The sequence below is a fragment of the Marmota marmota genome, unplaced genomic scaffold (genome assembly GCF_001458135.2).
Source record: "Marmota marmota marmota unplaced genomic scaffold, marMar, whole genome shotgun sequence".
NCBI classification, from domain to species: Eukaryota; Metazoa; Chordata; class Mammalia; order Rodentia; family Sciuridae; genus Marmota; species Marmota marmota.
This window is the reverse complement of record NW_026000153.1, coordinates 15,542,036-15,563,423: the sequence shown is the minus strand read 5'-3', so window position 1 is coordinate 15,563,423 and position 21,388 is coordinate 15,542,036. Positions and strand designations below refer to the sequence as shown.

General features: G+C 35.1%; 1 protein-coding gene across 2 annotated transcripts in view; it reads right to left on the bottom strand.

Moving 5' to 3' along the window:
• Nucleotides 1-779: 779 nt before the first annotated feature.
• Rala (RAS like proto-oncogene A) overlaps nucleotides 780-21,388 on the bottom strand; it is a 34,790-nt gene continuing 14,181 nt past the window's right edge. For both annotated transcript variants that reach the window (XM_015490242.2, XM_048786479.1), the window contains exons 2-5: nucleotides 18,859-19,011; nucleotides 16,717-16,925; nucleotides 11,808-11,982; nucleotides 780-2,797 (exon numbers count right to left, since the gene is read on the bottom strand). In XM_015490242.2, the coding sequence (XP_015345728.1) occupies nucleotides 2,675-2,797; nucleotides 11,808-11,982; nucleotides 16,717-16,925; nucleotides 18,859-18,972 (621 nt within the window). In that variant the 5' untranslated portion in view covers nucleotides 18,973-19,011 and the 3' untranslated portion in view covers nucleotides 780-2,674. The remainder of the gene's footprint in view (nucleotides 2,798-11,807; nucleotides 11,983-16,716; nucleotides 16,926-18,858; nucleotides 19,012-21,388) is intronic.

Genomic DNA, 21,388 nt, shown 5'->3' with positions numbered 1-21,388 from the left:
GGTCGTGACAAATCCTCTGAAATGGAAATGAGGACAACCAGGCTTGCCTTTAACTTTACTTCCTCTCCTTGATTTTGAAAGTAATTTGCAAAAAGAGACTAGTGGGTTAATAAAAAGGATTACTCTGGAACCTCTACAGGAATTTTATTAAATGTTTTGCTGGTTTACCCTTACAGTACTAATATAAGGTTGCCAAATAATTGAGACGAAACATGCTAATTCAGTCTGAGAGGAGAACTTACTCTAACTTTGTTTGGTGCGTAGTATTTAATATCATATTCCATGTTAGTGCTAAGAATGGGTCCGCACAGTGAAATCTGAATTATGCCAATTACAACTTGACTTTGTGTTCAATACTGAGCCACTGTTTGTAACTTGAAATCTGGCATTATACAAAGGGTGTCCCCAAACTGATGGCTCAAAAGATTGTTTCTCAGGGGTGGAATTGTGGCTCAGTTATAGAGTGCTTGCCTAGCATGTATGATGCACTGTGTTCAAGTCTCAGCACCACATATAAATAAATAATATAAAGATCTATCAACAACTAAAAAAAAATTTAAAAAAAGATTGTCCCTCAAATCTCTGATAAAGATGACCCCAGGCTGGGGTTGTGGCTCAGTGGTAGAGCACTTGCCCCACACATGAGGTACTGGATTCAAATTTCAGCACCACATATAAATAAATGAATAAAATAAAGGTCCATAAACAATTAAAAAATATATATAAAAAGATGCCCCCGTCAACAAACTGTCATATTGTAAACATCAAGTAACACCACAAACATTTTAAAAAAGGAAGTTTATTGGTCTTTAAATGGCTCAAATTGCAAATAAACGATCGGGTAGTGGCATCAGCCGAAGACATGTGATACATCTTTGTCAGTTGGCTTCATAGCACCTCAGTACCCAGGAGAGGAAAGGTCTCAAAGCAAAGTCACGATGTTAGTGGTTAGGACCCCTGGTTCAATAAGACTGCAATGAGTACACTGGAGACTGCTGGGCCTGCTGGCCAGCGCGACACTGGTAACTTTAATTCTGCACATGGCATAGCTCATGAGGAATATGAAATGAAAGATGTACATCTCAAACCCTTAAGGACAAATATTTAACATGACAAGCTGGATGTCATATCTAAAGAGTTGAGCTCCTAAAAAGCCTATTTTTGATAACTTTACATACACACCTGTTCCCTGGAATGCCTCAACACATCTTTGACCTTTTAAAACATTAGGACTGAGCAACAGAAAGATAAACTTTGTTCAATCAACTGTCTTAGCCACATCCTAAAGAGGATAAGAAAAATCTGATAGTGGTAAACTTCCCATTGAAATTATGTTCCCAAATAACACACTAGAATTCTTCCCATGGGAACACCATACGATGGTGATCCAGTCTAATGTTTGATCTGTGAGCCAAACACTTTCTGCACTATACCTGTGTTTGATTGGTTGATGTTAACTTTAGAAAAATGTAGTTACAGTGTTCTTCACTATGAACATAAACAGACTACAAATACTAATAATTTCCATAAAGCCAAACTGTAACCTCATGAGAACAAATTTAGAAGAGGACAGGTGGCAAGCATGAATATTTCCCGAAGTGTTCTAGTGCAATTTGCATAGCACTGTTGACTTTTTCCTGTGCCCTGTTCCCAGGAGATTAGAAGCTTAACACTTACATGCTCACCACTTATAGGAAGTGATTTCCAGGAACCAGCATCTTAAGAGAAAAAAAAGGTTCACTCAAATTTAACTGGTGCTGAATCCTCATAGTCTAAAATTATCTTCCAAGTACATGCTGGCCCTTCCTTTACTACCTTATAGTTTATTTAAAAGCAATCAAGGAGCTCTGGAACTTTATTCTTAAGAACCAGAGTATGGCACACATTTTTAATTTGGACAGACTCCTAGCAGATAGTAATTTCTCAAGAATCTTCTATACAAAAGCTGCACTTCATCTAAGCAAGGTAAGATCTTCTCTCACCAGAACTCCTGGGGCAGTGAATGGGCCCACAGTACCAGTTGAGAACACACCTAGAATGGTGTAACAGGGAATTTTTCATTTTCAAAATTAAGGCATATTCAAAATTTTCCATGTACAAGTTTACACCACTTTTCTAAGTTAATCACCAGGTAATTAATGCAGATCCACAAATTACTCTCAGTTTAACCATATGCAACAACCATGCCAATAACTTTTTCTTCTATATTTTGCATAACAATGGTTAAAAAAGTGGTACAGTTTTAACTATCATGTTCACAACTGTCATTTTTTCAAGGCAGTAGAAGACCAAGACATTTTAAAATGATATAAAATTTAAACTTTATAATAAACACCGGAGAAAGTGGTCTTTGCTCCAATTCCCCACCCCCATTTCACCTCTTTTAACAGTTCAAGAAAGACTGCCCGAGAAACACAAGCTCACACGCTACATTCAGGACTGTGATAAATGTAGGCAATTATGAAGTTAAGTTGAACTTTGCTTCATGATGAAGCCACGTTAATTTCTTTTTTAAGTGAATTTGACTTTCAGTGCAGTTCCAATTCATGCTTTTAGCGATACATAACAATTTCCAAAATGTTAAAGTAATTTCAGTCAATTGAGCCTTCAATGGCAATGCTTATAAATTATATTTATTAGTATGGTCAAGATAAGAAAGAAGTTTGGGCTTTGATTATAAAATGCAGCATCTTTCTCTGATTCTCTTGGCTAAACTTTTCCTCTTCTTTTTTCCATTCTTTTCTTTGCTGTCTTCCATCTTTCTGGCTCGAATTTCCCTCATTAAATCAAAAAACACCTAGACAAAAGAAAATAAAGTAAAATAAGCAAACAATATGAACTTAAATCTCAGCAGTTAAATCTTGAGAATAATAGAAAAATAAAGATTTGAGAGTTTTTTTTTTTTTTTTTTTTTTTTTGGCAGTGGGGGCAGTGCTGGGCAGAGTGTTGCCTGTGCTGGGCAAGTGTTCACCCACACGCCTAGCCCTAAGAGCTCTTTTTGGAGAAGAAAAAACTAAAGTCTGAAAATTAAAGTCTGATTTTCCCAGTACCTTGAGAAAATGGGAAAATTGGAACATTTTCTGAATTATACTTTAAATCGTAAAATGGTAAAAATGTTCATGTAATAAAATTTTTCTATTCCAATTTTCAGGATAAAAATGAAAAAAGAGAAAACTCAATGGGATTATATCTGAGTACTTTAGATTAACAAATGTATTCTATTAATTTACATTTAATAGTGATTAATTTGTAAAATAAAATTTACACTTAATACTAATCATAAGGCAGGGGTTGTGGCTGAGTGGTAGAATGCTTGCTGAGAAAACACGAGGTCCTGGGTTTGATCCTCAGTACCACATAAAAATAAATAAACTAAAGGTATTGTGTCCAACTACAACTAAAAAATAAAAATATATAAAAAAACTAATCATATTTAGTGACTCATTTTCTTCAGCCCCATTTTAAAGAAATATTCAGAAAAGGAGATAAGGAAAACAGATGCTTTATCATTTTGATACCTTTTTTTTGCACTATATTTGAGAATTTATGAATTTGTGTCTAATGTCTAGGAATTAACAAATAATGACTTTAGGAATGATAACTAAAAATTCCTAGTATAACAATTCAATAATTAAATTTCAATTACAAATGTTCTTGTTCTCTTAACAGAGAGGGGCCTGGAAGGATATGGATTTGCACTATACATAATTGGTTATGAGTGTGTGTATGATAATGAATAATCTATATAGTTCACAATTTTACACTCTAAAATTAAAAAATAGCTATTATAGAATTAACAAATTTAATGAGACTAAAAACAAGCAAAAAATATGAAGATAATGGATGTTGTAAGTAAACAAGTATGTGTATGTAGTGACCAACATGCTTTTCCTAACATGCATTTAACTCTGTAATGGAAACTTTAACTGAAAAATACAAGGTGCAGAATAGCATAGACAGCTACACGTTCGTGTGTGTGCAGAACAGGAATTCACACACATTTGCTTTCTCTTGCAAAAAGAAACAATGAAATGAAAACCAAACGCTAATAATTTTATTTTCAAGAGGAAGGGAAGAAGGTAGAGGGATTAGTGAAGCACCTCTGCATATACCTTGTTATACTATACAACTTCTTTGGAAATGTAAATGTTTTATACATTCAAAAAATGCACTTAACACACAAAAAGCAATCCCTAAAAGCTGAAAACTTATAAATAAGACTGAGTATATTCCAAGTTGGTGACATAATCATGTAGAGGAAAGGATTATTTCAAGGGTCTCTAAGACATAGTATCTATTATAAGATTAATATTTCATATGCTAAGAATAAAAATGAGAACAAAACTCCAATGAATAGAGGGCTGAAGGAACTCAGCACCTGTCTCACAAATGTGAGGCCCTGGGTTGGGTCCCCAGCACCACTTAAAGAAAACAAAAACAAAAACAAAACAAACAATAATCCCAACAAATAAAAATAAGTCCTAGACTTCACTTTGTAGTTTATTTGATTTTGTGTGTGTGTGTGTGTGTGTGGTACATTGTCTTTATTTGCATTATCCTGCAGTATATATAAAACACTTTCAAAGAACAACAACACTGTTACTGGGAAATACACAGTATGTAGTGTATTCTTACCTACTCGGATGGCTCAAGCAGGAGGACTGCAGGCTTGAGACAAGCCTTGACAGCTTAGAAAGATCCTGTCTCAAAATTTAAAGAAGAGCTTGGTATGTAGTTCAATGGTATAATGCTTACCTAGCAGATGCAAGGCCTTGGTTCAATCCCTATTTCTGTCAAAACAAAGCAAAACCATGCACAAAAAGAATGAAATAGGCATAAAATTCACTAGTTGTTGCTCAACTTCTACTTCATCAGAGATGGAATTTTGGAAGCCCTCTACTTCAAATCCAGCGCTGACTAGCTGCGGCAGGAAGCCTCCATCCTAACTAAATGTAATTACTACAGTACTGCTTTCTCATGCAGATACACAACTATAAAAAAGGATATTACAAGAAGGTTTAATTTCTAATTTTCGTTTAGTCTCTGCAATAAATTTTCAAAGAATCCCTATCAGAAACCTCCGAGGTCATTTTGCCTAAAAAACAATGGGAAACTTTTAAAGTCTGCATCAACCAATTTAATGAGTTAAAGCTGAAGGAAGTCCTACTTCAAATGCCAATGAAATGAAATGAATAACTAGGGATAGGAATAAAGAACTAGTTTTGATGAACCAGACAAATGACAATCCCCTAGACACAGGGCTTCTTCCAACTTATTTTATTACAGACACTCTAATATTATTTCTCTCCCTCTATCTTCTCCTCTTGTCTTCCTCATTCTCTTTTCTCATTTTAGGGCGATACATTATGTACAAAATTTGTTTTTTCTATGGGCTGGGGATACAGTTCAGTTGGTAGAGTGCTTGCCTCACATGCACAAGGCTATGGATTCATTCCCTAGCAACACACACACACACACACACACACACCCCAAAAAAAGAAAGAAAAAAATTGTCCTTTCTAATTCTGCAGACCATAAGAAATCACTCTTCTCACATAAATAAAAATAAAACCCAGAAAAAACAAATACACAGGCTCTTGTTTAACTTTTTTTGCCTTCACTAGTTTTTTTCATTTTTAGTTAGTAGCCCCTACTTCACAGGTTAGACAATATTATATTTTCAAATGGGTTAAGGATCTCCTATAAAAACCAAATGCAGAAATAAAGTAAAAAATTGAATAAATTTTTAAAAATTTTAGAATGGTATTCTTTTTTGTTATTTATTTATTTATTCTAATTTGTTATACATGATGGTAGAATGCAATTCATTTCATATTATACATATAGAGCACAATTTTCCAAGTCACTGATTGTACATAAAGTATTTTCACACTATTCGTGTCTTCATATACGTACTTAGGGTAATAATCTCTAACTCATTCCACCATAATTCCTAACCCCTTTCCTCCTCCCTTCCCTACCCTCCCCTTTGCCCTATCTAAAGTTCTTCCATTCCTCCCATGCTCCTCTTCCATTGCCATTATAAGTCAGCATCTTCATATCAAAGAAAACATTCAGCTTTTGGTTTTCTGGGATTGGCTTATTTCACTTAGCATTATATTTTCCAGCTCCATCTATTTACCTGCAAATGCCATGATTTTCTTCTCTTTTAATGCTGAGTAGGTTCCATATTTTCTTTATCCACTCATCTACTGAAAGGCATCTGGGTTGGTTCCACAATTTAGCTATTGTGCATTGTGCTGTTATAAACATTGATATGGCTGTGTCCCTGAAGTCTGCTGTTTTTAAGTCCTTTGGGTATAAGCCGAGGAGCAGGATAACTGGGTCAAATGGTGGTTCCATTCCTGGTTTTCCAAGGAATCTCTATACTGCTTTCCAGATTGGAAATTTGCAGTCACACCAGCAATGTATGAGTGCCTTTTCCCCCACAACCTTGCCAACACTTACTATTGTCTGGATTCTTAAAAGCTGCCATTCTGACTGGAGTGAGATGAAATCTGAGAGTAGTTTTGATTTGCATTTCTCTAATTGCTAGAGATGTTGAACATTTTTCCATATGTTTGATGATTAATTATATATCCTCTTCTGAGAAGTGTCTGTTCAGTTCCTTAGCCCACTTATCGATTGGGTTATTTGTTTTTTTGGTGTTAAGATTTTTGAGTGCTTTATATATCCTAGAGATTAGAGCTCTATCTGATGTGCTTGTGGTAAAACATTTATTCCCATTCTGTAGGCTCTCTATTCACCTCACTGATTGTTTCTTTTGCTGAAAAGAAGCTTTTTAGTTTGAATCCATCCCATTTATTGATTCTTGGTTTTAATTCTTGCACTACAGGAGTTTTATTAAGAAGTTGGGGCCTAATCTGACATGATGGAGATTTGGGCCTACTTTTTCTTCCATTAGGTGCAAGGTCTCTGGTTTAATTCCTAGGTCCTTGATCCACTTTGAGTTGAGTTTTGTGCTGGTGGTAGATATTCTTTCTAAGCAAGCTAAGAGCTCAGAAATCATAAAGGAAAATAGAAATATATTTGATAACATAATCTTTAAGGTTTTCCATGCCAAAAGACAAAATAAGCCAAATAAAAAGATATAGTACAGATTAGGAGGCAATATTTACAACATATGTAAATGGACAAAGGGTCAATGTCCTTAATAAAAAATGGACTCAGTAATCCAAAAGATAAACAATTCATTTAATAAATGGGCAGAAGAAGAAAGGGATTTCAGATAATCCAGTCAGTGAGTCAATCAAAAGATGTGCAGGGCTGGGGTTGCAGCTCAGAGGTAGAGTGCTTGCCTAGAACATGTGAGGCTTTCTGGGTTCACTCCCAGTACTGCACCCCAACTGCACCCCAAAAAAGCAGAAAATGCAGCAATCAGAAAACAAATTAAAAATTAAAATATCTTAATGGTATTTTTAAAGGTTGTTTTAATTTGGGCTGGCAAGGCTGTATGGTAAAATGTTTCTCCACACACTGCTGGTGGAATGTAAAGGCAGCTGTTCTGGAGGGTAACTTGTTACTACAATTTAAAATGTATACTTGACTTTTCTTTCCTTCCTTTTTTCCTTCTTCTTGGTGGTACTGGGGATTACATTCAGGGGCACTCTTATCACTGAGTCAAATTCCCAGTCCTTTTTATTTTTTTATTTTGAGACAGAGTCTTGCCTAGGCTGGCCTTGAACTTGGAATTCTCTAGTCTCAGATTCTTAAGTAGCTGGGATTATAGGTGTGCACCACAGCTCTCAGCTCACCTTTGTCTTTTCTCTTGCACTAATGCAGAAAGTTTACTGAAATACTGTGTGTAACAGAAAAATTCCAAATGACCAAAGTGCCATTAATAGTTAAATGGCAGAAATATGGAAAAACCTAATATGGAACATTTTGTAGATTTTAAAAAGAATGTGGGTATATTTATTTATATGCATTAATGGTAAGAGTGGTATCTATTTGTCTAAAGTTTAAACCAAATTACAGAAACATATGCAAATCCTACTAATATATAGGTAAAATAAGCAAATGTTAACTTTCCTTTATATGTATGTATGCCTGCCTTTAACAACTGGAAAGGTACACCTGTGTTAGCACTAGTTACTACAGAGGGGCAGGAGAGTGGCATATGGGTGAAGCTATTCACTTTTTCTTCCTATATTTCTGTGTTATGATTCTTTATAAAATAAGCATGTATTCATTCATTACTTATACAATAAAAAATTCACAGTAATTTTTAAAAAAATATTTATCTTTTAGTTGTAGTTGGACACAATACCTTTACTTTATTTATTTATTTTTATGTGGTGCTGAGGATCGAAACCAGGGCCTCGCACACACTAGGTGAGTGCTCTACTGCTGAGAGCAACCTTGGCCCCCACGGTAATATTTTTGAAAACATAAAGCACATATCTCCTAAAATTCTTTCCCCAACATAAAACTGACTACTAACATCATAATTATACTTCTTCTATTGACTGACATCTACTTACTTGCTCAAATTCTTTCCATTTTGCCAAGACGTTTCTTAAAATCAAGAGCAACCTCAGAGTTACATACTAAGAACTAAAACTAGAGGGTCCTATAAAGGTAACTGAATGAAGCCAATGAGTGCACAAGTAGTTCACCCAGGTGGTCCTCTAACTTCTTGTGATTCCTCTGTGGTAGCCCATGCCCCAAGTTCAACAAATTGGTTTGTTACAACATTTCAGAGTAGAATAAAAACCTGCCTCTTCGAAATTTTTATTTAATAGTTTATTTGGAATCCAGATAAGGATAAAGAGTGAGTCCAATAATCTTGTGGGGAGCCAGTATTCATTGTCTGTGACAATGTATGATGCTTCACAACTTCACAGAAGACAATATTGACACTTGCTGTCCCTGAAAATTCACAAATCAGGTTTCTAGAAGTGGATGACATCCAAAATGGAAGACATGATGCCTATTCTGTCTTTTTAAGTAAAAGAATAAGGAAAGATGTGATCTTGCTCCAGTTATGTATCTTTCTGCACTTCAGTTTTCTCATCTAAAAAGTGAACATGAGAAGAGTATCCACCTTTGCCTCATATATATTTAGGATTACATGGTTAGTGCCTGCCACAGTGCCCAGCTCTTATAAGTATTAATAAACATTAGTTCTTCCAACTATTAGATTACTTCTTCAGCCAAAAAATCCCAAGTATAACCTAATTTTAGAAACTGATTAGTTGCTAAAGATTACTTTTATTTAGCCATTGAAGTAGTCACTTTTCAGGGAATAGCAGCATATGAAATTAGAGTTTTCAGTATAAATTTGTACCTCAGTTTATAAGCAGCCTATGTAATTTAATTTTGTGTTGGAGGTAACCACGAATTGACAGATTATCTTTTCTGAAACTGTCACATCAATATTTTCTATGTGTATTGCCAGAGTCTTGACACTCTCTATTAGGAGTCAGATTCTATTCTCAGCCTTCCTCCTGATGCTTGGTGGGATTTTGTGACTACCTTGACTGACAGAACCAGGATGAAATAATGCTGCCCCTTCAAAGACTTGGTAATAAAAGGCAGTGTAGCTTCTGCCTGGTTCTTATTCTCTTGTGACACTTGCCCTTGGAACTATCAGTGCACTGTGAGAAAGTCCAAGTCAACTCACGTGGACAACACACATGGGGAAACCCACATGGATAGGAGCTGAGATATCCCTGGATAAAAGTCAGCATCAACTGGTTGAGCCAGACAAGTATGAACAAGTCTTACAACCTAAATTCAGATACTTACAGACACGAAGTTTTTCAGCTAAGGCATCAAACACTGTAAAGAAGATACGAACAATCTCCAAATGTGCCCTCTCTAAATTCTTAATGTCACACAATCTGTTGTTTTATCTAGGAATTTATTTTGTTCTGCAGCCACAGTAACTAAAACAGCCTCATCCATTTATTTTTTCTATTTTGAAAAGGTAAAATATGCATATGGCAAAAAGTTCAAATAAAGAAGTCCAGAAGAGTATTTACAGAGAAATGAGCATATACCTGTAATTTAGTTCTCTGGTGATGACTACAGGAAGCAAATCCTTACATATTTTTAGGATATACACACACTTATGGGTGTACATTTATTTACTTTTCATTTATTGATTGATTACAGTGCTCGGGATTAAACCAGGGCCTCATGCACATAAAGCAAACACTCTACCACTGAGCTACAACCCCCAGCCCTTCAGTGTGCATTTAAAATATAGATAACAACAAACTACAGACACTGTTCTGCACCTTGCTTGTTTCACTCACTTTATGCTGAAGATCATTTCCTGTCACACATTTAGTTCTATCTCCATTTCTTTCTTAATGGTTGGGTAGAATTCCATTACATGAACACTTCATAATTTAAACCAGTCTGTTACTGGCACTTGGAAAGCTCTGGTGTTTTTGTTTCTATAAATGCCCCAATGTTTACCGTTGAACATACATTTTTAAGTGAGTATATGATTTTTTTTCTGTAAAATGTAATTTTAGAACTTGAATTGTTGGGTCATAATTTTGACAGATAATCACCACATTGTCCTTCTACCAACATGAGTTTCCTGTTTTTCTATTCTCTTGCCAAGAACGTATTACAATTTTTTTGCTTTTTTCCAATGTGTCAGGTTAAAAAAAAAGGATATGCCATTACATTTTAAAAATGTACTTCCTTTTTTATAAGTGAGACTTAATCTTTTTTAAGTTTAAAAGCCATTTGTGTTTTCTTTCTGCACCATACCTGTTCCTGATCTTGGACCATTTTCCCTAGACTGTGGGTCTTCTTACTATCCTAATCAAGCCCCATCCCAGACTCAGTGATGCAAAATCTCGGGGTAAGACCTAAGGATGGGTGTTTATTAAGCTTTATAGGCAATTAATTTGCACACTGGAGATTAAAAGGCACTGCTATAGAGCCTGGATATTTGGGGGGTGAAGAAAGGTCTCACCTGGAGGCCCTCAAGCAACTGTGCTGCCTCCACCAAGAACACAATCTTCCTAATTACTGGAGGCAGCAGAATGAAATACACTTGGGGAGGCTCCTAGACACCTAGCAGGGGTTCCACATCTGGTTCCCAGGAGGGGCCATTCTGCACAAAGTGGGAACATAAGGAAGAAGGAAACTGAATTTCCCTTTCTACTCAGAGGTAAAAAAAGCTCAGGGTAGAGAATATAATAGTAGTAACAGAGATTTAAAAATCCTTTTATCTTGGAGATTACTTTATCTTGGGAGGCACCTTCACATTTTTTTTTTTTTAAATAAATACAATTTTAGTTGTGAATGAAACTTTATTTATTTATTTTTATGTGGTGCTGAGAATCGAACCCAGTGCCTCACATATGCTAGGCACTCTACCACTGAGCCACAACCCCAGCCTGGCACCTTCATTCTGAGAACTTAAATGGACTGGGGAGGCATTAGGTCATGGAGAGAACATTCAGTACTGCCATCTTGGGACTTCTACAACTCCTTTTCAACTAGGCAGCCCCATCAGTATAAGAAAAACAGGCGGAAAAACATCAGAATAAGAAAAACAGAATGCCGTCAGTGTTACAAAATTAAAAAAAGTACAATCAGCTATAGTAACTCATGTTTTAATGTCTCTTGGGAAGTTAAAGACAAGGTCACGTAAGAAATTCCTAACACGTTATACTTAAGAATGCAGCAAAGATAAATTATTAACTTGTATTAAAACTCTATTTAAATCTCATAACACTCTAGACAAAATGGAGCTGAGTTAAAGCAAATCAGTCTATTTTTAACATGATGTAGTATTAAAGAGAGCCACATTTTACCTTGTCAACATTAGCTCGTGTTTTAGCAGATGTTTCCACATAGTTGACATTCCACTGGTCGGCTCTGTTTTTTGCCTCTTCTACAGAAACCTGCCTTTTATCTTCTAAATCTGATTTGTTACCCACCAGTAGAAATGGAACATTCTCATCTTCTTTTACTCTTAAAATCTGCTCCCTGGATAAGAGAAAATGAGAAATATTAACATGACTTCTACATGATAAAAAAATAGCAACTAGCTATCTGCAATCAGCATGTTTATAATTATATATATACATTTCTATAAGCAATAAGCTTTTCTATCATCATAGAAAATAATAAATACTTCTTATTCTATCATCAATTATCTGAGATGCACATTCACTTCAGTAATGATAGAAAAATAAACCAGTTGGGAATATAAACATAACAAGCAGAGGTGCAAAACAAAAAGTATCAAGTAAAATCTTCCCCAAATGTTTTCATATTTTTAAAATGACCTTTTTATTTTGGAAGGTTTTTAAAAATTTACAGAAAAGCTGAGATCATAGCATGAAAAGTTTCCACTATCATTAACATCGTTTATTAGTATGAGTATGTGTACCAAAATGAATAAATCAATAATGATACATTATTATTTAAGCCCAAACTTTATTGGACATTCTTAGTTTGAACCTAACATCCTTTTTCTGTTCTGGGAGCCCATCCAGGATACCACATGACATTTAGTCTCATTAGAATTCACTTGGCTGTAATAGTTCTCAGAGTATCCTTGTTTTTGATGACCTTAATAGTTTTGAGGAGTGCTGGTTAGGGTAATTTGTAGAATGTCTCCTAGTAGGGATTTGTGCAATGTTTTTCTCACGACTGGAGTTATGGGATTTTGGGAGGAAGATCACACAGGTAGAGAGTGCTATTCTTATTACATCATATCAAAGGTCCCACAAAATATTTTTAAAGTCTCACACATGCCATAAATTATAGGAAGTAGCTCCTCAGCATAGATTTTTCATTTAAAGGTGAATTATATACTATGAAGTGTCACCAATTTGTAAGTATTGTGGTTCTGCTCTTCTTAATCATGTGACTCTGAGAAAAGTACTCTTTGTCTCCATTTCCTTTTCTATAAAATGGGATCAACAATACCTTCCTTATATGGTTGCTATGAAGAGTAAATGTAAAGTGCTTATAACTGCATGGCACATAGTAAACATTCAATAAATGCTATTAGCTGTTATTATGATTATCTACTGGAGGAAGATGTTAAGTTTACTTTTTACATCAACACAAAATTTATGTTAACTTGCTTAGAGTCACAACTGAGTAAGAAGATCAAGAATTTGAACCTGAGAAATTTAACTCCAGAAAACACATTCAACTTCTATGCTAGATACCACAGGGATTCTCATAACAGGATTATGAAGGGAACAAACCCTGACCAAGAAGGCTTAGTTCCCAAAACTTCATCATGAGAGACCCTTATCTCTGATACAGAGTAAACAACAAGGGGTCTGACATTATGGTGAGGTTCTCCATATTATATGATACTTTCCTGCCTGCTGCTATTATGATACAGTGATCAGACCATACCTTTCTGGAAAAAAAAAAAAGTTTTACATTGTTTCCGCTGAGGGCTATATTTAATAGTAGTAAAATAATGAGTGATATAACAACATACTGTCATAGGATAGTTTATATGATTTAAAAATAATGCCCTAATGCTGGGGACATAGCTCAGTTGGTAGAGTGCTTGCCTCCCATGCTCAAGATCCTGGGTTTGATCCCCAGCACCACAAAAAACAAACAAAAAAACAAACCTGTTAAATCATTAAAAAAGAATAAATACTAGAGAATATGCTATATTTTAAATAGAAAACATGACATTCTATTTAAAAATATGAAATGTGGTAGTCATGTGGTTTTATAAAAAACTTGTCATTATTTTAATGAGCACCAACCAGTATAGTATCACTGATAAACTCAGAAATATGGAGGTAGACCTCCTGGATTTTAATTCTCTGCTATTAACTGCATGACCTGGGTAGGACAAATGACTTAATCTCCCTGTGTTTCAGTTTCTTCATTAAAAGATGTGGAAATAATACTTTCAGAAAGTCAAATTTAAGAATTCACTAACAAACATTATTTTATGTACTCTCAAGAAAACTGCCAATTATAAGGCTACGATGCCAGGTCATAGTCCTGACTTTTGAGAAATGTATAGGTTAGAACTTATGAAACACAGTAGTATCTATCTCTTAGGGTTGTTTGATAAGTGAACTGATTTATTCAAGTAATTAGAACAGTGGCACATGGTAAGTGCTATATGAATATCAGGTAGTGTTACTGTTATTGCTTCATTTGCCTAATTACTGATATGTGGCAAATATTCTAACAGACTCAATGCTTGCAACAAATTCCCTGAACCTGAATTCTCAATTGTTCTAATATGTATGGACTATGAACCACACAGAAAGTCACTTCCATTTTTCACTGATCTGTATTTACTTTAAAAATCCTTTTAAAAAATAAAAATGTTAAAAAGCATAATATTTGGGTATTATAGGCTACACTGTACAGTTACAGTTACACAGTGCTATGTTTCCTGTCACTCAAATGATACCTTGCAAAAAGCATGTCAATGCTCACCATCACTGCTTTACATTTATGATGTGCTTGTGAAGAGGATTTTAGCCAACCAAAACCTTTTTCCAGGGTTGGTAACGACAAATGTGCTGAGACTTTCTTAACTACCATCCGTCATGATCTGTAGCCTGAACTAAGATAACAACTGACTTTCCATTCAGTCTCAATAACCACCAGGAAGGTGAGTCTAACTCAAATGTTCATGACTCTAGTGCTTGTGGTCACATATGTATATACTCATTAATTAACTACTAAGCTACTTTAAGTCAGATGCTGCAGGAAGACCTATACTAAAATTATGGCATGATTAATAGTATCAGAAACATGACCATGAAAAATCTGGAATATACTGGCCAGAGGTGAGAAGACAATATTCTTTAGAAATAATAGTTTTATTAGTTACTTTTCTGGGTCAGAGAAAGGTATTGCTGTGTCTATAGCCTTCATACACATTTTCCTTAATGTTATGCTATTAGAGAATTTTAAAATAGAAAAGTTCTTTTACAATCTGGTCAAACTTCTTCATTTTTGTTGTAAGGAAAGAGAGCACCAAAAAGGTAAAGAGTTTTCAAATCAAATAAAATATTTATTAAATGTGTACTGTATTGTTATATGATCACAACTGTACCAACAGTGAGTACCAGAGATAGGGATGAGTCAAAAATGGGTTCTGCTTTCCAGACGTTTTAACCTTATCAGGGAAAACATAATCAAGCTCAGTAAAAAAAAGTGTGATACCATGTGGAGTGCCTATTGTTACCATTCTCACAAATGTCTTTCCCATTGCTGGTGAGTCACTGGGGTCATTTTTATTTATGGGACGGGCACTACATTGGAGCTATACAAGAAGAGTAATGAATCATCCTTATTTTTTGTAACAGTAATAGCCCAAGATTCTCTCTTGGCATAAAAATACCTTATTCCCTTGAAATACCACATTGGCTTTAGTAACTATGGTGACAAATTTATTCCATTACCTAGAACAGGACCTGCTACATAATCAACTCTCATATTTATTGAATGAATGAATAAGCACTGACATTTATATAACTTTCGACATGTCTCCCAGGTTTGCAAGTTATTAGATCTGCCACCCTTTGCATTCTATCGTATATGAAATTCCTTGTAGAAACTAACAAACTTAATTTTACAAACACATCTATATTTTACAGTTTCTCAATGATGTACCTTTTTACAAAGACAGTTAACTTAGAATCCTTTAAGTTCTTGAGACGTTCAAGTGTACATAAAAAGGAATGCTCTGTATAAGCACTGGTTCAGTTTTTTGTACAACTATTGAAATGCCATTTTTCTCATCTGTGGAATCCTTCTCTTTCAGGCTCATCTACTTTGCAACTCCTTTCCCATGCTGGATCCTTGTAGTGATCACTGCCAGTGTTTCCCTACATTATCCTGTATTTAATTATATTATTATTTAACTAGAATATTAATTATAAATATTTACTTATGCTTGCTTTTGCTTTACATATTCAACTTGGTTGTGTAAATTTTGAAATTAGAGGATACATTATATCCTTCTTTTGTGTCCCCCTATAACCAAAGCTGATATGTAACACAGAAATAAAAATATGTAATTAAAGAACATGTTTAATTATGCATAAAGTATTTGCAAGCGTACTCAAGAACCTTATTTATACCAAACTTTTCTTAGATAAATAGAGGAACCTCTCTCCCATTCACCAAAACTGTCCCTGCTAAACCAAAAAGATTTTTAATTAAGCAAATAGTAAATAAGACATATTGTAGAATACAACCTAGTGTGCCAGTCTACAATGATTATTTCTATTTTACAAATTCAGTCCATAAAATTATTTCTATGCTAAAAATTCAGGGCACATGAATTGTGAGGAGAATGGCAAAAATATGCCTGCTGAATGTTACAAAATGCTCCTAAATCAATGTCTAACACAAAAAAGACTTAAAAGCTGGAAAAGCTCACTATATTGATTATTCACTATCAGGGCAGTAGTAGTACTTTAAAGAGAAATACTTCAGGAATGCATAAAGGAACTCTGGATACTTGAAGCTGCCATAAACTCAAGCTCTAATATAGCTGGCACTAGGATGGCTGTAAGATTATGTAAAGTTTCCTGAATATTGTGTTTACATACACAGTGGACAGAGTCATATACTAATACTGAAGTGAGAAATAAAACACAATTAGAGATATAGTAAAAGACTAACAAGCAAGAAGCTCTTGTTGTCCCCTTGTTTCTGGAGAACTGTTGTGCAGTATGTTATGAGCAATATCATTCACAAACATACCTGAAGTCGGCTGTGGCTGCAAAAGATTCCATTTCTGTAATAGAGAAGACACAGAGAAACCCCTCCCCACTCCGGAAGTAGTTGTCTCTAATTGCGGCATAGTCCTCCTGTCCAGCTGTGTCTAAGATATCAATCTGTACTTCCTCCCCATCCAGCACCACCTTCTTCCTATAGCTGTCTGCTTTGGTAGGTTCATAGTCCTCCACAAACTAGAAAAAAATGAAAAACATGTCTATTTTTTAAGGGTACTTTTGCTTTTTAAAACTTCTTACTTTGAAATATTTAATTATAAAAAATGGGGGATGAACTGTTATTACCACTAGACTGCTTACAGCTTGAAAATTATGCCTTTTGCTTTCTTAAAAAATACTATACATGTCAAAACTATTAAACATATATTTTATTAAATTTATAAGAACACCTTTCTATGAGATGTTAAATATAAATTTTTGTGCTAGAACTGTGGAAATAACTTATAGGTCAATATTTAGGTAAGTATGAAAGTACCATTAAGTCTTTTCTTTCTCCAAAATGAAATGAATAAAAGTGACTTATGCTACTCTATAGGAGGTCAAAGCTTGAACTTGTGAGAGTTCTTCCCAAACTTGACTTTTCAAATAATACAATTAAGCAACTTTACATTCCTGCTCCTGTCATCAACTTCATAAATTTCTTTCATGTATCTTAATGAACCCTTTGACAACACTGTTAGCACATATGTATGGACACACATGTATACACAGTTATTTTGTGGGTTTTTTTTTTACTAGCTTCTATAAATATTTTTATCATCTGATATTTTCTTATTTGCTTAATTTCCATATCCCACCACTAGAATTTAACCCTTGAGAGCAAAGACTTTGGATATGCTTCTCAGAGCTGTATCTTTAAAGCCTAGAACAGCATCTAGACTGGTAGACACTCATAAACAATTATTTAGAAAATGGACAGTATTTTGTAACTGCAAAAGTTATTCAACATTTTACTACATTTACATTCTAACACCGTGCTTAACCATCATCAAAAGTTAGGCATGTGGATATTCTTACTTTTGGCTTCTTTACTGTCAAGAAGGGGACTGATAAAAGGATTAGTTTGAGAAAAGACTGTCAAATGAATAGTGTGAAAAACAACTGAATGAATGAATCAGTAATTTCATTTGAAGTACCACTTCAATCCTCCTTCTCCCTAAACTTTTTTTCATAGTTACTTGCAACAATCAGAAAAATGAATGAATCTGAGGGTTTGGAGTGTGTGTGAAAGAAATGTAAATTACAGACAATTAAAAAAAAGACTTGGGGTGGTGAAATTTGCTGGATTATATTTTGCAGAAAACCAGGTATAACACTTGTAATACTTGCCCTTCTAGGGCTAAGTGGATAATCTCTCTGAGGTTTTTTTCTTCCTTGTGAAATGGTGTGCCATTACTTACCATGCAGGATTGTTATGAGAATTAAGTAAAAAAGAGTATGTTGCCACCATAAAACCTGGTTTCTACTGAGAGGAAGTGCTGAGGATAAATGTTTAAATTGAATTATTAATTCTTAAATCATTAAGACTTGATGGCGGTCCTCTAGGAAAAGAATATATTGTTTTATATAGGCTGAAACCTTAACTGAAGGATAATAAAATCTGATATAAATACATGCACATAAATTTGTAGCCTAATAATTACACATTTTAGTGATATGGTCTTCACCTGGTTAAACATGTATGATGCCACATCAAATCCAAAATAAAAACTAACTTTTCCATTGAGATCATTAAAGAACATTTTATATATGTTAACCTCAAGTCTCAATAAGGTTCTGCATCTACCAGTCCTATTAATTCAAGGTGGGAGTCTTCATTAAAAGGACTAAAATTTAAGATCTAAAGTAGATTACTTTAAAAAAAAAAAAAAAAAGAATACTGTTTTCAGTTTTGTTCTGTTTTTAAAGTCTGAGGTTTTTAAGGATCTTGAGCTCTTGACTTGTAAAATGAAGTCATATACATATGTTGGCTCTGAACTTAAAAATGGAAAAATACATTATGAGTAGCTTTTAAGGATCCAAGGAATCTATACAAAATAGCACCAAAACTAAGCTAGTGAATATTCTCTCAAAGCCAGACTTTGATACTCATTATGAAGTTAGTGCTTACCTCATCATACATGAACTGAAGAGTCAAAGCAGACTTGCCCACACCACCACTTCCCACCATGATGACTTTGTGTAAGGCCAAAGAATTCTGACCTTTGGGCTTATTTGCAGCCATTGTATGTTGTCGAGTTTTCACTGGAGGATTAAGAAGGATCTAAGAAGAACGAAAGGACAAGTAACGTTCAGTATATTCTTCCTCAGAATTCCAGTGTAGGAAAGAGATATGATGTCCCTAGGGTTCATGATACTAGTTTTCATTCTGCAGTGATTATAAACAGATGGCAAATGAAGTGTGCTCACTTAGGGAAAGAACCACTTATCAGAGAATGCCATGACAATGAAACAAGCAAATGACTCAAGGGCATTTCTCTTATAATCATTTCCATAATGAGCTGTGACCAAATGTAGAGTTCCCAGTGCAATCACATGCTGGCAATAACAAGGTACTTGTTACACTGGAATACATTCACACAAATTATGAAAACAGGTTAAAGAATCACTGTTTCATATTAATCCATATTGGCAATACTTAGAGAGATGCTCCTTCTGATTTCAGGAAGAAATAAATGACCAAAAAACGACTGCCATGCCTTAGGTTAAGGAACTCACTGAAAGGCTTGTCATGTTACAAGACAGACCACATTCCAACAACTTGGCAACAGAACTATAAATTGAATACAACACTGCATACTCAAAAGTACCATTACTAAAACATTTGAGTTTCCTGGAATGGACAATCTAAATTAAATACTTGGGCCTAACATGCCCTCACTTTCCTCAGACTATGCATTTGTTTAAGACATTTAGGTGTTCAGTGTGGAGAAGACCAGATTTCTGCAGAAGCTGTAGTAATATGGTTTTAATAGTACTCAGTCACCTTTGGCCATGGTACTGGGCATTAGGGGAAAAAAGGCTGCAGGGTCACGGCAATCTCAAGTGTACATGGAGGCCCAAGCAAAGAGACTTTTTTGTTATTAGAGAATAGAGGGGATGTTTCTGACTTGTTTAGGTTACAGATAGTTTTCCTAAATTGCAGCTCACAGAACTATGCCCAACCCTGCTTACTTCCCTATCTGTGCCCATCTTTCTTAGCTCAGCTACATCAAACATATGCTGGTCTCCTTCTGTTCCTTAAATTCTTTCCTCTGCCTCTCGCTTTGCCATGTAGTTTTCCTCTGTTTGGCATATTTTTATTTGATCTGGCTAACTTCTGGTCTCACTTTACCTGAAACTCTCAATACAAATAAGGCTTTCCCCTGCCCTGTATTCTCAGATAATATCTGCTACGTTTCTTTTAAAGCCCTTTATCACAACTTGAAATCACTTAATTGTGTAGTTGTTCTATATGGGTCTTCTCTGGTACAGAATACGAGAAACAATCTGAGTGCAGGACCTATTTGGTTTAACTTATGCTTAATATAAGCAACATTACTTGGTGAAATTAGTCATTCAGTGCATGTCTGTTCAATGAATGACTACAAATGTAGATAGCCAGACTTAACCTTGAGGAATGCTTCAGACCCAATTGATGTAAAGCAGCTACTGCTGCCTATTACAAGTAAAGGCCACAGATATGTGCCTAACATATCAGTTGTATTGGAATCTAAGAGCGAGGCCTTATTTCAAGTCTCACCCAGAAGTTATACCTATATGTCTATTTGTGACCAATACAGAAAAGCAGCAGGGCATGTAATTCAGTGGTAGGGCACTTGTCCATTACTGAAAAACATTCAAACAAACCACAATCCTAGTATTCATTTACCAGCATGAGCATGTTAACACACTTCCTTTGAGACTGCTTTCACTATACTCAGCAAAACTGAGCTCACACCATACATGCAATTTTTGATTCAGTTATTATTATTATATCATAATGATTAGAGCAGAAGCAGCTTGAACTATGAAGGTATGACAAAAAGTAATCTACATTTTTAGGCTAAGGGTTCAATACAACTCAAAGATGAAGCCCCATCTTTTCATCTGGGTACTGAGAACACGGTCATTAGATTCTGAATGATCATCACTACTCAAAAATAGTAATAATGGGCTGGGGTTGTAGCTCAGTGGTAGAGCATTTGCCTAGCATGTGCGAGGCACTGGATTCAATTCTCAGCACGGCATATAACTAAATGAATAAAATAAAGGTCCATCAAGAACAACAACAACAAAAAAGTAATAATGAAAGTACTACAGATTACTAACCAAAAATCGGAAAGATACGAAGTCTGAAACAGTTTATGGGGGGGGGGGTTGTCAACTGCTGGTGTTTCTAAACAAATAAGAAAATGATTTCTTTTCACTATTATGATCCCAAGTTGCTGGTAGCTACAATCATTTTATGGCTATGTAACTTTTATTTTTAAAACAGTAAGTACCACATGTGCTCAGGGTGTTACCAAATCAATTAATACTCTAAGGTGTGTGTTTATGTGTGTGTGCGCATGCACACGCAGGGGTGGGAGGAAGTGGGGGGGAGAGAGAGAGAGGGAGGAGGAGAGGGAGGGAGGGAGGAGGGGAGAGAGAGAGAGAGA